This window comes from Erythrolamprus reginae, chromosome 2 (assembly GCF_031021105.1).
Source record: "Erythrolamprus reginae isolate rEryReg1 chromosome 2, rEryReg1.hap1, whole genome shotgun sequence".
Lineage (NCBI taxonomy): Eukaryota > Metazoa > Chordata > Lepidosauria > Squamata > Dipsadidae > Erythrolamprus > Erythrolamprus reginae.
In genome coordinates this window covers 7,937,478-7,954,104 of record NC_091951.1, presented here as the reverse complement: position 1 = coordinate 7,954,104, position 16,627 = coordinate 7,937,478, and the positions used below count along the sequence as shown (strand labels likewise).

The 16,627-nt window shown below is 47.3% G+C and overlaps 1 protein-coding gene across 1 annotated transcript in view; it reads left to right on the top strand.

Moving 5' to 3' along the window:
* The window catches only part of LOC139159088 (uncharacterized), a 35,885-nt gene extending 20,464 nt beyond the window's left edge, over nucleotides 1–15,421 (top strand). Inside the window, 5 exon segments of the mRNA XM_070736452.1 lie at nucleotides 1,003–3,024; nucleotides 4,820–4,940; nucleotides 6,840–6,910; nucleotides 11,600–11,726; nucleotides 13,985–15,421. Of these exon segments, the coding sequence (XP_070592553.1) occupies nucleotides 1,003–3,024; nucleotides 4,820–4,940; nucleotides 6,840–6,910; nucleotides 11,600–11,726; nucleotides 13,985–14,874 (3,231 nt within the window). The 3' untranslated portion in view covers nucleotides 14,875–15,421.
* Nucleotides 15,422–16,627: the final 1,206 nt, after the last annotated feature.

Here is a 16,627-nt window from a genome sequence, read left to right as displayed (position 1 = left end):
GGGCGGTAGGAAAAGCAAGTAGGATGCTTGGCTGCATAGCTAGAGGTATAACAAGCAGGAAGAGGGAGATTGTGATCCCCTTATATAGAGCGCTGGTGAGACCACATTTGGAATACTGTGTTCAGTTCTGGAGACCTCACCTACAAAAAGATTGACAAAATTGAACGGGTCCAAAGACAGGGCTACAAGAATGGGGGAAGGTCTTAAGCATAAAACGTATCCGGAAAGACTTAATGAACTCAATCTGTATAGTCTGGAGGACAGAAGGAAAAGGAGGGACATGATCGAAACATTGAAATATGTCAAAGGGTTAAATAAAGTTCAGGAAGGAAGTGTTTTTAATAGGAAAGTGAACACAAGAACAAGGGGACACAATCTGAAGTTAGTTGGGGGAAAGATCAAAAGCAACATGAGGAAATATTATTTTACTGAAAGAGTAGTAGATCCTTGGAACAAACTTCCAGCAGACGTGGTTGGTAAATCCAAAGTAACTGAATTTAAACATGCCTGGGATAAACATATATCCATCCTAAGATAAAATACAGGAAATAGTCTGAGGGCAGACTAGATGGACCATGAGGTCTTTTTCTGCCGTCAGACATCTATGTTTCTATAATTGTTTGACAAATAAATAAATAAATAAATAAAGATGAAAGTAAGAAAGAATGAAAGAAAGAAGGAAAGAAAGAATGAAAGAAAAAAGAAAAAGAAAGAGAGAATGAAAGCGAGAAAGAATGAAAGAAAGAATGAAAGAAAAAGAAAGAGAAAGAAAGAAAGAAAAAGAATGAAAGAAAGAAAGAGAAAGAAAGAATGAAAGAAAAAGAAAGAGAAAGAAAGAGAAAGAATGAAAGAAAGAGAAAGAAAGAATGAAAGAAAGAAAAAGAAAGAAAAAGAAAGAATGGATGAAAGAAAGAAAGAAAGAGAAAGAAAGAAAAAGAATGAAAGAAAGAGAAAGAAAGAATGAAAGAAAGAGAAAGAAAGCAAGAAAGCAAGAAAGAGAAAGAAAACCGGGTGGGACTGAGAGACGTCCGGCTGTTCCTTAGCCAAGCGGCGTCCCCGGGCGCCGGGTTGCAGGGCCTCCACAGGCGATTTCCCAGCACTACCAGGGCGGGCGGAGCTCCGCCTTATTGGGGCAGGAGGCTCAGCCTTGAAGAGGGCGGGGGACGCGGTCTTGGGCCGAGGCCGAGCGAAGCAATGGCGGCCGAGCGCTTCACCCCGGAGCGGCTGGCGGACAAGTTAGCCAAAGCCGAGGCGCTGCTGATGGCGCACGTGTCTCCCGAGGTCCGGGCCCGTTGGCGCTGGGCGGTGAAGCTGGACGGCCGCCCCAACTTGGACCGCTTCGCCACGCAGCTCCGAGAGGCCCAGCGCGGCCGGGAAGCTCTGCTCGACCGGGACTCGGAGCTGTCGCAGACCGAGCAGGAGCGGCTGCAGGGGCTGCTGCGCCTGGAGATTGCGCTTTTACGCGGCATCCAAACCTTGGTCGAGCGCCCCGGCCGGGCTCGGGCTCGGGCTAGAGACGCCGCCGCTGCGGCTGCCCCGACGGCTGCGGCTGCCCCGATAGCGGCGCGCGGGAGGAAGGCGGACTCTGCGCTCCGGGCGACCCTGCTGGGCCTGTTGGCCGAGCTGTACGTCGCCAAGAGGCCGAGTCTGCCCTGGGACGCCGCGCTCGCCCTCAAGCTCGCCCTGGAGGCGCTGTCGGCCAAGCGGCCGGGGGAGGCGATCCAGGCGCTGGAGCCGCTGCCGCGGGACGAAGGCGCCGCCCAACCCAAAGGGCTGCTGGCTCTGCTCCAGGTGCTGCGCAAGGAAGGCTGGGCCGAGCGGGGCTTCGAGTTGCCCCTGCGGGAGCTGCGCCCGCTGCTGGAGAAGGCGCAGGCGCTGGTGCGTAAAGAGCTGCTGACCTGGCGCGCTGCCGATCTGGAGGGCGCCGAATGGGCAGAGATGGTGGAGGTGAAGGTCAAGGAGGAAGAGGAAGAAATAGCAGCAGAAGCACCTGATGAGACCCTGCAGCAAGTCCCACGCCCGCTGGAAATGGTGGTGGTGGTGAAAAAGGAAGAGGAGGAGAAAGAAGTGACTCCTGGTTGGAGAGGGACCATGCCCAAAGTCCCAGGATGGCAGGAGGAGATGGTCCTAGTGAAGGAGGAAGAAGAGGTAGCAGCAGATGGGAGGATGTCAAAAGTCCCCCTGGGGGAGGCAGGACTAGAACCCAGGTCCCTCCAATTGGCCCCCATGGAGAGCTTCCCCAGGGACCCAAGAAAGATGCAGCCCGCTCCCTTCGGAAAAGAGACAGGTGGGCTGCAGGCGAAGAGGGACGCCCCCAGTTTGAAGGACGTCCCACGGAGGAGTAAGAATGTCGCCAGAGGTCCTGCTGAGAAGGTTCTAGGATCAGGAAAGACGGTCGCCCGCGATTTCGGGTCTCTCCGTCCAAAGAAGGAGGCGTTGGGACAGCAGGCAGAGACGGAGGTCCCCCTTAAGAAGGTTGCCACTGACTTCAAGTCTCCTTTTGGCAAAGAGACAGGTGGGATGCAGGGGAAGATGGACGTCCCTGGTTTGAAGGACATCCCAAGCAGCCCCAACCTCAAGGAGCTTCTTGAATTGGGAAAGACCGTCGCCCCTGAGTTCGGGTCTCTCCGTCCAAAGGAGGCGGCCTTGGAACCCCAGGCAGAGATGGATGTCCGCTTTAAGAAGGGCGCACCTTGGAAGAAAATGGAGAACCTCCGGGATGTCCTGCGAGTCATCACCAGGAGGAAGATGAGGGCTCTGTCCCACTCCTTGTGGATGCAGGGCCCAAGAAAGATGTGCAACCACGTCCACCAACTTTGCCGCCAGTGGCTAAAGCCGGAAATTAACACGAAGGTTCGGATGCAGGACCTGGTGATCTTGGACCAGTTTCTGTCCTTCTTGCCCCTAGAGATGGAGAGCTGGATCCGGGAGTGTGGAGCAGAGACCAGCGGCCAGGCACTGGCCCTGGCCGAAGGATTCCTGATGAGCCAGGCAGAAGAGCAGAAGGAGCAGGGAGCAATTCAGGTGAGAGACCTTTCCCTTTGCAACCTCAAAATAGGACCTTAAAATAGGGAAAGCAAGTAGGATGCTTGGCTGCATAGCTAGAGGTATAACAAGCAGGAAGAGGTAGATTATGATCCCGCTATATAGAGCGCTGGTGAGACCCCATTTGGAATACTGTGTTCAGTTCTGGAGACCTCACCTACAAAAAGATATTGACAAAATTGAATGGGTCCAAAGACGGGCTACAAGAATGGTGGAAGGTCTTAAGCATAAAACGTATCAGGAAAGACTTCATGAACTCAATCTGTATAGTCTGGAGGACAGAAGGAAAAGGGGGGACATGATCGAAACTTTTAAATATGTTAAAGGGTTAAATAAGGTCCAGGAGGGAAGTGTTTTTAATAGGAAAGTGAACACAAGAACAAGGGGACACAATCTGAAGTTAGTTGGGGGAAAGATCAAAAGCAACGTGAGAAAATATTATTTTACTTAAAAGAGTAGTAGATCCTTGGAACAAACTTCCAGCAACTGAATTTAAACATGCCTGGGATAAACATATATCCATCCTAAGATAAAACACAGGAAATAGTACAAGGGCAGACTAGATGGACCATGAGGTCTTTTTCTGCCGTCAGTCTTCTATGTTTCTATAATAATCCGTGTGTTGGGATTCTGGAAGGCTTTCATCATGCAGGTCGTTCTTGACTTACGGCTGCAATTGAGCCCAGCGTTTTTGTTAAGTAAGCTTGAGCCATTTCTTGCCACCGTCGTTAAGTGAATCACTGCAATAGTTCTTAAGGTAGCCACACGGTTGTTAAGTGAACCAGACTTCCCCATTGACTTTTCTTTGGGGAAATCACATGACCGTGGGACACTGCAATCATCATAACTGAGATTCTGTTGTCTATCATCTATCTATCATTATCTATCTATCTATCTATCTATCTATCATCTACCATCTATCTATCATCTATCTATCTATCATCTACCATCTATCTATCTATCTATCTATCTATCTATCTATCTATCTATCTATCTATCTATCTACTATCTATCTACTATCTATCTATCTATCTATCTATCTACCATCTATCTATTTATCTATCTATCTATCTACTATCTATCTATCTATCTACCATCTATCTATCTATCTATCTATCTACCATCTATCTATTTATCTATCTATCTATCTATCTATCTATCTATCTATCTATCTATCTACTATCTATCTATCTATCTATCTATCTATCTATCTATTTACCATCTATCTATCTATCTATCTATCTATCTATATCTATCTATCTATCTATCTATCTATCTATCTATCTATCTATCTATCTATCTATCTATCTATCTATCTATCTATCTATCTATCTATCGTGCAGTTCGGTATACCCGACCCGAACCCGAATTTTTGCAAAAGTTCGGCAAAGGTTCGGGTTCAGGAGAGCGCCGGGAAGTGCCCCGGCTGTTTCGGAAGGTGACAGCTGGGTGGCGGCGCTTCCTGGCGCTCCCCTGAACCCGACCTTTGCTGAACTTTTGCAAAAATTCGGGTTCGGTTCCGCTATACCGAATTGCACAAAGTTCGGTACGAATCCGAACTTTGCAGGTTCAGTTTGCCCAACACTAATCATAAGTCATTTTTATTCAGTGCTGCTGTAACTTTGAGCGGTCGCTAAATGGAATGTTATAAGTTGAGGACTACCTGTAGCGTTAGTAAGATACTAAGGAAAGGAAATGTTTAATGCCCATTGTTCCAGTAAGCATTTGCTTCCTTTTCGTACTTTCCATTCTTTGTACTTCTTTGCTTCTTTAGAGGCTTCCATTCCTGAAGACTGACTTGGAGTCCGTCGTTGAGAATCTGGAGAAAAGGAGGGATCCACTGGAGCCTTCCTGGGATCTGCTCTTCAAGGAGATCTGTCCTGCCACCTCCACCAGTAAGAAAAGTTTCCTCAGAAAGAGGCACTTTGCCCCCTTAATTTCTGGATCCTCTTCTGCATAATGCTTATCAATAAAGTAATTACCGTATTTTTCGCTCTATAAGACGCACCTGCTGATAAGACGCACCTAGATTTTAGAGGAGGAAAATAGAAAAAAAAATATTTTGAGCCAAAAAGGGGAGAGGAAGAGAGGAAGGAGTGAAAGAAGGGAGTGAGGGAGGAAAGAAGGGAGGAAGGAAAAGGAAAGCAAGAAATGGAGGGAAGGAAGGAAAGAAAGAAAGAAAGAAAGGGGGAAGGGACAGGAACAGAGGAAGGAAGCAAGGAAACCTATGAAAGGGGAGAGTAAGAGGAAGGACTGAAGGGAGGGAGGGAGGGAAGAAGGTAGGAAGGAGAAAGAAAAGAAGAAATAGAGGAGGGGAAGGTAAAAGAGAGAAAGAAAAAGAGCAAGAAAGAAAGCAAGATAGAGAGAAAGAAAAAGAGCAAGAAAGAAAGAAAGAAAGAGAGAAAGAAAGAAAATGAAAGAGAAATAAAAATAGAGAGGGGGAATGAAAGAAATGGAAGGAGGGAAGGAAGGAAGGAGAGAAAGAAAGAGAAAGAAAGAAAGAGAAAGAAAAAAGAATGAAAGAGCAAGAGAGCAAGAGAGAAAAAGAAAGAAAGAAAGAAAGAAAGGCAACTTCAAAGAAAGGCTCACTGAGCATCTCTCACTCTCTCTCTCTTTCTATCCCTCTTTCTTTCTTTCTCTTCCTTTCTCTCTCTCCTCTTCCTTTATCTCCTCTCTCTCCCTCCCTCTCTCTTTCTCTCCCCCCTCTCTCCCCCTTTCCCTCTCTCTTTCTCTCTCTCTCCCTATCTTGCTATCTCTCCCCCCTCTCCCACTCTCTTTCTCCCTCTCCCTCTCTTTCTTTCTCTCCCCCTCTCTCTTTCTCTCTCCCCCTCTTTCTCTCTCTTCTCACTTTCTCTCTCTTGTTTTCTTTCTGTCTCTTTTGCTTTCTCTCTCTCTCACTCTTTCTCTCTTGTTTTCTTTCTCACGCTCTTTCTCTCTCTTGTTCTCTCTCTCTTGCTATCTCTTTCTCTCCCCCCCTTTCTCTCACTCTCTCTCACTTTCTCTCTATCTTGCTGTCTGTTGCTCTCACTCACTCTCATTCTCTCTCCGTTCTTCTCAGCGGTGACGTGCGCACGCCCTGCCCGCCTCACCTTTGCCGAGAGCACTTTCGCCCCGGGCTCTCAGCAAGGGGGTTGTAGGAGAGGCGGGGCCGGCGGCAAAGGTGATATTCAATGTCGGGGGCGCACGGGCGGTTGCGCGCGCTCCCTATCTCCCTGCTAGCCCACTCGGAATATTCAAAATAAGAAAAACCTTCGAGGTTTTTCTTATTTTGAATATTCCGAGTGGGCTAGCAGGGAGATAGGGAGCGCGCGCAACTGCCCGTGCACCCCCGACATTGAATATCACCTTTGCCGCCGGCCCCGCCTCTCCTACAACCACCTTGCTGAGAGCCCGGGGCGAAAGTGCTCTCGGCAAAGGTGAGGCGGGCAGGGCGTGCGCGCGTCACCGCTGAGAAGAACGGAGAGCCTTCTGCAAACGCGGCGGGCGGCGGGGGGAGAGCGAGGAGCCGGTTCCGGCGGGCGCGGGGCTTGGCTGGCTGGCTGGCGGGGGGAGCGCCGCTGGTGGTGCGGAGGGAGACCCTCCTCCGGGAGGGAGGGGGCCAGGCAGCAGCTAGCCAGCCAGCCGGCAGGATGGCGCTTCCGAGTTCGCAGCCTCCCCCCCCCCTGCCTGCATCTTCGCTCCATAAGACGGGGCTGATTTTTCATCCTACTTTGGGAGGAGAAAAACTGCGTCTTATGGAGCGAAAAATACGGTACTATGTTTCTGAAAAAAATTATCTCACTTTTCTCTTGCAGGAGAGCTGGCATTGATAGATTCTTCTCCTATTCCTCCTGGTGTTGAAAAAGCAGTTGGACGTCCATCTCAGGTAGGAGCCAAAATGTCACACATAGATCACTTGGAGATATTTTGTCACATGGTAGAAAAGCTGTGAATCTTCATATATTCGTGCAGCCTTCTGCTGCACGAATCCCAGCGACCAGTTAGGTCCCACGGAGTGGGCCTTCTCCAGGTCCCGTCAACTAAACAATGTCGTTTGGCGGGACCCAGTGGAAAAGCCTTCTCTGTGGCGGCCCCGGCCCTTTGGAACCAACTCCCCCCAGAGATTAGAATTGCCCCCACCCTCCTCGCCTTTCGTAAGCTTCTTAAAACCCACCTCTGCTGTCAGGCATGGGGGAACTGAGATATTCTTTCCCCCTAGGCCTTTACAATTTACGCATGGTATGTCTGTATGTATGTTTGGTTTTTATAATAAGGTTTTTTTAAGTTATTTTAGTATTGGATTGGATTGTTACGTGCTGTTTTTATCATTGTTGTTAGCCGCCTATGGAGAGGGGCGGCATACAAATCCAATAGATAGATAGATAGATAGATAGATAGATAGATAGATAGATAGATAGATAGATAGATAGATAGATAGATAGATAGATAGATAGATAGATAATCTAGGAAGATTCTTAGTTATACAAATCATAATTATCAGTATATCAAAAGTGGTTTTTCCTTTGAAAAGGCAACTGAACTGGAATTAGTATTGATGAAATCTTCACAGATGAAAAGAATTATGTGTTTGAATAGTGATAGATGCTACATATTTATGTAGCAAAAAAGAATTGTACAGTGAACCCTCGAGTTTCGCGTCCTCGAGCATCGCGAAGGGGCTATATCGCTAGTTTTCAACCCGGAAGTAAACTCCACCATCTGCGCATGCGTGCCCTTCCACGCATGCGTAGATGGTGGAGTTTCCCCGCCGAGCAGAGCTCCGCTTCCCAGCTGGGAAGCGGAGCCGGCAACAGCGTGGGCGGCGGGCGCGAGCTTGGGGACACCCCAACTCCGCTTCCCAGCTGGGAAGCGGAGCTAGGGTGTCCCCACGTGCGCGCGTTGCTGGGGAAAGCGCGCGCGCTTGGGGACACCCTACCTCCGCTTCCCAGCTGGGAAGCGGAGCCAGCAACAGCGTGGGCGGGCGGGCGGCGCGCGCGAGCTTGGGGACACCCTACCTCCGCTTCCCAGCTGGGAAGCGGAGCCAGCAACAGCGTGGGCGGGCGGCGCGCGCGAGCTTGGGGACACCCCAACTGTGTCCCCACGCGCGCGCGTTGCTGGGGAAAGCGCGCGCGCTTGGGGACACCCTACCTCCGCTTCCCAGCTGGGAAGCGGAGCCGGCAACAGCGTGGGTGGGCGGGCGGCGCGCGCGAGCTTGGGGACACCCCAACTCCGCTTCCCAGCTGGGAAGCGGAGCTAGGGTGTCCCCAAGCGCGCGCGCACCCCAGGCGCGAGCAACGGGGTGGGCGGGCGAAGGGCGGGCGGCAGTGGAAGTAAAAATACCATCTGCGCACGCGCAGATGGTGTTTTTACTTCCGCACCGCTACTTCGCGAAAAATCGATCATCGCTTGGGGTCCTGGAACGGAACCCTCGCGATGATCGAGGGACCACTGTATTTGTTTTAAGGTAAAGCTTGATTGAAATGTCCAAACCAGAAAGGTCACATCATGTCCAATGTATTAATAATTTTTTTAGAAACATAAAAGACTGATGGCAGAAAAAGACCTCATGATCCATTTAGTCTGCCATTATATTATTTTCTGTATTCTGTATTTTATGGATATATGTTTATCCCAGGCATGTTTAAATTCAGTTACTGTGGATTTACCAACCATATCTGTTGGAAGTTTGTTCCAAGGATCTACTACTCTTTCAGTGAAATAATATTTTCTCATGTTGCTTTTGATCTTTCCCCCAACTAACTTCAGATTGTGTCCCCTTGTTCTTGTGTTCACTTTCCTATTAAAAACACTTCCCTCCTGAAGCTTATTTAACCCTTTAACATATTTAAATGTTTCGATCATGTCCACCCTTTTCCTTCTGTCCTCCAGACTATACAGATTGAGTTCATTAAGTTTTATGCTTAAGACCTTCCACCATTCTTGTAGCCCATCTTTGGACCCGTTCAGTTTTGTCAATATCTTTTTGTAGGCAAGGTCTCCAGAACTGAACACAGTATTCCAAATGTGGTCTCACCAGCGCTCTATATAAGGAGATCACAATCTCCCTCTTCCTGCTTGTTATACCTTTATAATAATAAATAAATTATAACAATGGTAGGAAAAGCAAGTAGGATGCTTGGCTGCATAGCTAGAAACATAGAAACTTCTATGTTTCTATGTTTCTATGTTTCTAGCTATGCAGCCAAGCATCCTACTTGCTTTTCCTACCATTGTTATAATTTATTTATTATTATTAATATAATAATAATAATAATAATAATAATAATAATACCACCCGCATTTTGTCCTGTAACTTGTCATGTAGAATGAAAGCCAGTGATGGGCCTATTTGTGACCCCTCCTTTTTTTTTTGTGAAACTCAAAGGTATGAAGTGAAACCTGGTTCAAAAACAGTAACTCTGAGAGGGATCTCGGAGTTTTAGTGGGTGATCACTTAAATATGAGCTAGCAGCATGCAACAATAGCAGCCAAAAAAGCGAATACAATCCTTGGGTGTATAAAACATGTGAAATGTATTAATAACTCTTTATGAAACCTTTAGTAAGATCATACCTGTAATACTGCAACCATACTACAAAAAAGATGTTGGATTTTTGGAAAAAGTTCAGAGAAGAGCAACTAACATAGAAACATAGAAGACTGACGGCAGAAAAAGACCTCATGGTCCATCTAGTCTGCCCTTATACTATTTTATCTTACAATGGATATATGTTTATCCCAGGCATGTTTAAATTCAGTTACTGTGGATTTACCAACTAAGATGATTAAAGGCCTGGAGACTAAAACGCTTGCAGGATTTGAGTCACTACTTTGGAGAAAACTAGGGGGGACATGATAGCAATATTTCAGTATTTCAGAGGCTGCCACAAAGAGGAAGGGGTCAGTTTATTTTCCAAAGTAAGACGAGAAACAATGGAGGGAAACTAATCAAGGAGAGAAGCAACCTGGAACTAAGGAATTTTCTGACAGTGAGGACACTTAACAAATGGAAGAGCTTTCCTTCAGACTTTGTGGGTGCTTTATCATGGGAGGTTTTTAAGAAAAGACTGGACAGCCATATATCTGAAATGATATAGGCCAGTGATGGCGAACCTATGGCATAGGTGCACATGGAGCCATATCTGCTGGCACATGAGCTGTTGCCCTAGCTCAACTCCAGTGTGCATGTGTGTGCCGGCCAGCTGATTTTTGGCTCACACAGAGGCTCTGGGAGGGCGTTTTTGGCTGCCAGAGAGCCTCCAGGGGGGGTTTGGACCCTGGGGAGGGGAAAACATGAGCCTAATAGGCCCAACAGAAGTTGGGACATTTCCAGCTTCCGGAGGTGGGGGAAGCTGTTTTCGCCCTCCCCAGACATTGAATTATGGGTGTGGGCAGTCAAGGGAAAAAAAAGGTTTGCCATCACTGATGTAGGCTCTCCTGCTTGAGAAGGGGGTTAGACTAGAAGACCTCCAAGGCCCCTTCCAGTTCTGTTCTGAATTGATCCAGAAAGATAACTGCACACTCATGGATAAACGTGAGGAAATATTATTTCACTGAAAGAGTAGTAGATCCTTGGAACAAACTTCCAGCAGACGTGGTTGGTAAATCCACAGTAACTGAATTTAAACATGCCTGGGATAAACATATATCCATCCTAAGATAAAATACAGGAAATAGTCTAAGGGCAGACTAGATGGACCATGAGGTCTTTTTCTGCCGTCAGTCTTCTATGTTTCTATGTTTTTAAATCCTAAAAATTCTGTATACAGATAGTCCTCAACTTAATAACAGTTCATTGAGTCACAGGAGTGGCTGTGGGTTTTGCCTCCCAGGGACAATTCCATCTGTCCATCCATTACCCTGGGAGGGGGAATTATTGACCCCCTCAGAGAGGGTCTGCAACTTGGGCGTCCTCCTTGATCCACAGCTCACATTAGAGAAACATCTTTCAGCTGTGGCGAGGGGGGCGTTTGCCCAGGTTCGCCTGGTGCACCAGTTGCGGCCCTACCTGGACCGGGAGTCACTGCTCACAGTCACTCATGCCCTCATCACCTCGAGGTTCGACTACCATGTAGTGCTTTATAGGTCATTAGCAACACTTTAAATTGTGACGGGAAATGAATTGGCAACCAATGCAGGCCGCGGAGTGTTGACGAGACGTGGGCAAATCTAGGGAGCCCCACGATAGCTCACGCAGCCGCATTCTGCATGATGTGAAGTTTCCAAACACTTTTTAAAGGTAGCCCCATGTAGAGAGTTGCTCTTCTTTGCATTTTTAAATCACAATGGTTATCCACTTTCTCATGTAATGGGCTTTCTGCACAAATTTTGATGTTAAGTTACATATATTATAATAATAATAATAATAATAATAATAATAATAATAATAATAATAATAATAATACTATATTAGATTTGCATGCCGCCCCTCTCCAAAGACTGGCAATTTCCTTGCATTGGGTTCTTAATCCTACAGACCAGGCCTGTTTGATCCCTTACAAATCTCTTGTTTAATGTATTGTTGACTCAAAAGGGGCGAACTGGCCAATGAAACCGACTCTTCTATTTTACACAGGTTTTCGTGTCTTTTCAAGAGGTGGCCGTGCATTTTTCCGAGGAGGAATGGTCTCTGCTAGATCCTGATCAAAAATCTCTGTACCGAGAAATCATGCTGGAGAACACCAGAAATTTAGCCTTTCTGAGTAAGGATCCCAGCTCTTTGTTCTGATGGTTAGAAGAAATGGTTGGGAAAATGCGGCACTGTTTTTTATTTTCTTGGTGAGAGATTGATTAAATGTTATTATGCTGACTGCTAAAATCCCTTCCTGTTTCCAGCTATTACTTTTCTTCAGTTAATGGCAGGTATTTCAAGACAAGCAACTGTCATAGTCCTTGGCTTACGACCATTCATTTAGTGACCGTTCAGTGTTACAACCTTACTGAACAAAAGGGAATTACAGTGGTACCTCGTGATACGAACACTTCGAGATACGAACCCGGGGTTCAGAAAATTTTTGCCTCTTCTTATGAACTTTTTTCGCCTTACGAACCCACCGCAGATCGCAAAATGGCGCTCCGCTGGGTGCCACCACCCGGCTGTCACTTTTTAAAACAGTCGGGGGGCTTCTCGGCGTTCACCCGAGCCCAAACCCGAACTTTTCGAGTTCGGGTTCGGGAAGCCGCCGAGAAGCGCCGCCGCTTGCCTGTCACCTTCTTAAACAGCAGGGGGGCTTCTCGGCATTTACCCGAACCCGGAAGTTCGGGTTCCGGAGGCCGCAGAGAAGCGCCCGGCTGTTTCAGAAGGTTACAGCCAGGCGCCGCCGCTTGGCAGAGCGCCATTTTTGCGATCAGCGGTGGCGTTTTCGGCCGATCTGGAGGCTGGAAAGGAGGTGGGGAATCCCAATAGGGAATTCCATGGGCGGAGCTTTGACGTCAAGAAGACATCCTTCCTGGAGGCCACAAAGCGCCCGTTTTTGCACTGCTGGGATTTCTCTGAGGCTCCCCTCCATGGGAAACCCCACCTCCGGACTTCCGTGTTTTTGCGATGCTGCAGGGGAAACCCAGCAGCGCAAAAACGGGCGCTTCACTGGCAACGGAAGTCCGGAGGTGGGGTTTGGAGGACTTCCGTGTTTTTGCGATGCTGTAATTTCGCTGAGGCTCCCTCACTTCCGTTGCCAGCGAAGCGCCCATTTTTGCTGTTGGGATTCCCCTGCAGCATCACAAAAACACGGAAGTCTGGAGGTGGGGTTTCCCATGGAGGGGAGTCTCAGGACAATCCCAGCAGTGCAAAAATGGGTGCTTCGGCTGGCAAAAGGGGTGAGTTTTGGGCTTGCACGCATTAATCGCTTTTCCATTGATTCCTATGGGAAACATTGTTGCGTCTTACAAACCTTTCACCTTACAAACCTCGTCCCGGAACCAATTATTATTATTATTATTATTATTATTATTATTATTATTATTATTAATTAGATTTGTATGCCGCCCCTCTCCGTAGACTCGTAAGACGAGATATCACTGTATAAGTCTAATTGCTATTGCTATCCCCTCTTCCGCCAACACTATCCGCCAAGCCAGAAAGGTTGAAGACCATTGGCTTAGACCAGAGTATTTAACATTCATCAGTGGAACACCCTTCTGAGTAGTACAGAATCCTTGACAGGGTTACACTGGGACATTTTATTTCCTGTGCTTTGAGTTCTTATTTTGCTCCTCAATTCTTATCTTCCTATCTGGACCGGGACTCACAGTCACTCCTGCCCTCATCACCTCGAGATTCGACTACTGTAAAGCTGCCTACATGGGGCTACCTTTGAAAAGTGTTTGGAAACTTCAGATCGTGCAGAATGCAGCTGCGAGAGCAATCATGGGCTTCCCAAAGTATGCCCATGTCACACCAACACTCCGCAGTCTGCATTGGTTGCCAATCAGTTTCCGGTCACAATTCAAAGTGTTGGTTATGACCTATAAAGCCTTTCATGGCATCGGACCAGAATATCTCCGGGACCGCCTTCTGCCGCACGAATCCCAGTGACCGGTTAGGTCCCACAGAGTTGGCCTTCTCCAGGTCCCATCGACTATGCAATGTCGTTTGGCGGGACCCAGGAGAAGAGCCTTCTCTGTGGCGGCCCCAACCCTCTGGAACCAGCTCCCCCCAGATATCAGAGTTGCCCCCACCCTCCTTGCCTTTCACAATCTCCTTAAAACCCACCTCTGGCGTCAGGCATGGGGGAATTGAAATTTTCCCTTCCCCCTAGGCTTATAGAATTTATACATGGTATGCTTGCTTGTATGATTGGTCTCTTAAATTGGGGTTTTTTAGATTATTTTTTAATATTAGATTTGTTACATTGTTTTCTTTATTGTTGTTAGCCGCCCCGAGTCTTCGGAGAGGGGCGGCATACAAATCTAATAAATAATAATAATAATAATAATTTTCATTCATTCGTTTTCTTTGAAGGAAATCACATTCAAGAGAACAAGGAAGATTTCCAAACGTTCGGGGGTGAAGAGAGGAGAACGGAGTCCGCAAATCCAGCGGAAACCCAAGAGCACGAAAGAAATATGTCAGGAAACGAGAGCAAAAACAGCTCAGATCCGCCCTCTCCTGAAATTCAAGGCTCTCTTCCCAAAGGAGATCCAGAAGCCAAAATAAAACTGGGAAGCGTGACAACACCTGAAGAAGGCTTAGATTTATACGAAGAACACACAATGCGCACTAGAGAAGAGACTCCGGGCCAAGAGGATGAAGAAAATGACAGCCACAGGATTGCTGTCCTTTCTGAATGTAGAAAAACCAACGTGAGAAATAAACCCTATAAAAAGAACGGGAGGCCTTTGAATGAGAGAGGTTCCCTTGCTCCCGGGGAAAGGACCAATTCTGGGGAAAAGTCATATAAATGCATGGAATGTGGAAAGAGTTTCAGCCAGCGCAGGTATCTTACCTCCCACAAAATCATCCACACGGGAGAGAAACCATTTAAATGCCCAGATTGTGGGAAAAGCTTTAACCACAAGGCTAATCTCAATTCCCATAGAATGAACCACACAGGAGAGAAGCCGTATCGGTGTCACGAGTGTGGGAAGAATTTTACCCACAACTTTCAACTTACCTCCCATAAGAGGATACACACCGGGGAGAAACCGTACCGGTGCATGGTGTGTGGGAAGCGTTTCAACCAGCGCAGTAACCTTAATTCTCATAGAAAAATCCATGCACAGGAAAAGCCACACAAGTGCACCGAGTGTGGGAAGAGCTTTACTCAGAAGGGGAACCTTAAATCCCATAAAAGAATCCACGCTGGAGAGGAACCTCACAAATGCAAGAAGTGTGGAAAGGCATTCCATTAAAAAACGGGGCCCTTAATTCAGCAGTCCCCAGTATGCGCGCTGGTTCACTACTCACACAAGTTGAACTGTGTATCCACATACACCGGCCTGCTGCTCATGGGCAACCAATTCTGAACAGCCCAGAGCCTCGTTGTTTGCTGGGGTTCAGCGACCCCTGCCGTCACTCTCCCCAAAATGATCCGTATTAGAGAGAAGCCATGTAAATTCTTGCAATGTGGAAAGAAATTCTGTGAAAAATCCATGAAACGCCGTCGGTTCAGAGTCCCAGTGTTGGAGCTTCCAAAGCGGTCCACTTCCAGGACAATAAGAGACCCGAAGAGATTTCCACCTGCCTACATCACCTTAGCTATCAGTGGCTGAATCCAGAAAGACAACCACGTTTTCAGACACCTGTTGCACCTGGAACAGTTGTTAGGTCCTGGCCTTGACCAAAGCCTTCTTCCTGAACCAGATGGAGGACAGAAAAGGTGACAATTGAGAACACCCCCCCCCCCCGGCAAACTCTAAATGGGATTATAAATAATAAAGAACTGTTTGAATTCTTAAAGGGCTTCCTATCTTGAGTTACTGGATTTAATATTAACAGATGTTTCAAGGCAAATTGTTCCATCCCAGACAATATATTTTGGAGGAATTCTGCTGTTACCGCCTGCTACCGCACAAATCCCAGCGGCCAATAAGGTCCCACAGAGTTGGCCTTCTCCGGGTCTTGTCGACTAAACAATGTCGTCTGGCGGGCCCCAGGGGAAGAGCCTTCTCTGTGGCGGCCCCGGCCCTCTGGAATCAACTCCCCCTGGAGATTAGAACTGCTCCCACCCTCCTTGTCTTCTGTAAAGTACTTAAGACCCACCTATACCGCCAGGCATGGGGGATTTGAGACACCTTTCCCCCAGGCTTATTATAATTTATGTTTGATATGTATGTGATGTTTGGTTTTTAATTATGATAGGGTTTTTTATTTTTTTTTAATATTGGATTTGTGCCAGTATAATATTGTTTTTATCGTTGTTGTGAGCCGCCCCGAGTCTTTGGAGTGGGGCAGTATACAAATCTAATAAATTATTATTATTAAATTATTATTATTATTCTTGTTTTCTGCAATAAATGATTAGGCAGCTCCCCCTTGGACACTGTGCCAGGGTGGCCTCTGTCCGTATCCTCGGAAGGGCAAATCCTTGGCTCCATAGATTTAGAGCAAAGTACTTTTACTAGGAACGAACTGAGAACAAGAAATCCCAAGTAAACTTCGAGGCAAAGCAGGCGGAAACAGCAACTTGAAACACACTGTACAGTCCAACCCCCTTGTAGCCAGGCAATCGGTGCGGCATAACAGAGCTAACAGAAATGGCCTTGGAGAGATAAGCAGAACCCAGGCCTTGCAAAGCTGCAAGGAAAAATTCTCCACTGATTCCTCCCCACCTTTTCCATGACAGCAAGCAGCAAGCCAGCTGACACCACCCACACTATCAGTTCAGACGCCCCAAATATAACTAGAATAACAGAGTTGGAAGGGACCTTGGAGGTCTTCTTGTTCAGGGGTAGGCAAAATGGGCTCTTCTATGACTTGAGGACTTCAACTCCCAGAATTCCTGAGCCAATCATACTAGCTCAGGAATTCTGAGAGTTGAAGTCCACATTTCATAGATTGACCCAACTTTGCCTAGCCCTGAGCCAGGCTAAGTTACCTGCTGAAGTGTGGGCTCACAACTTAACATCCTTTTGTTCTTTTTTTTACACATGGCAAATTCAGGAA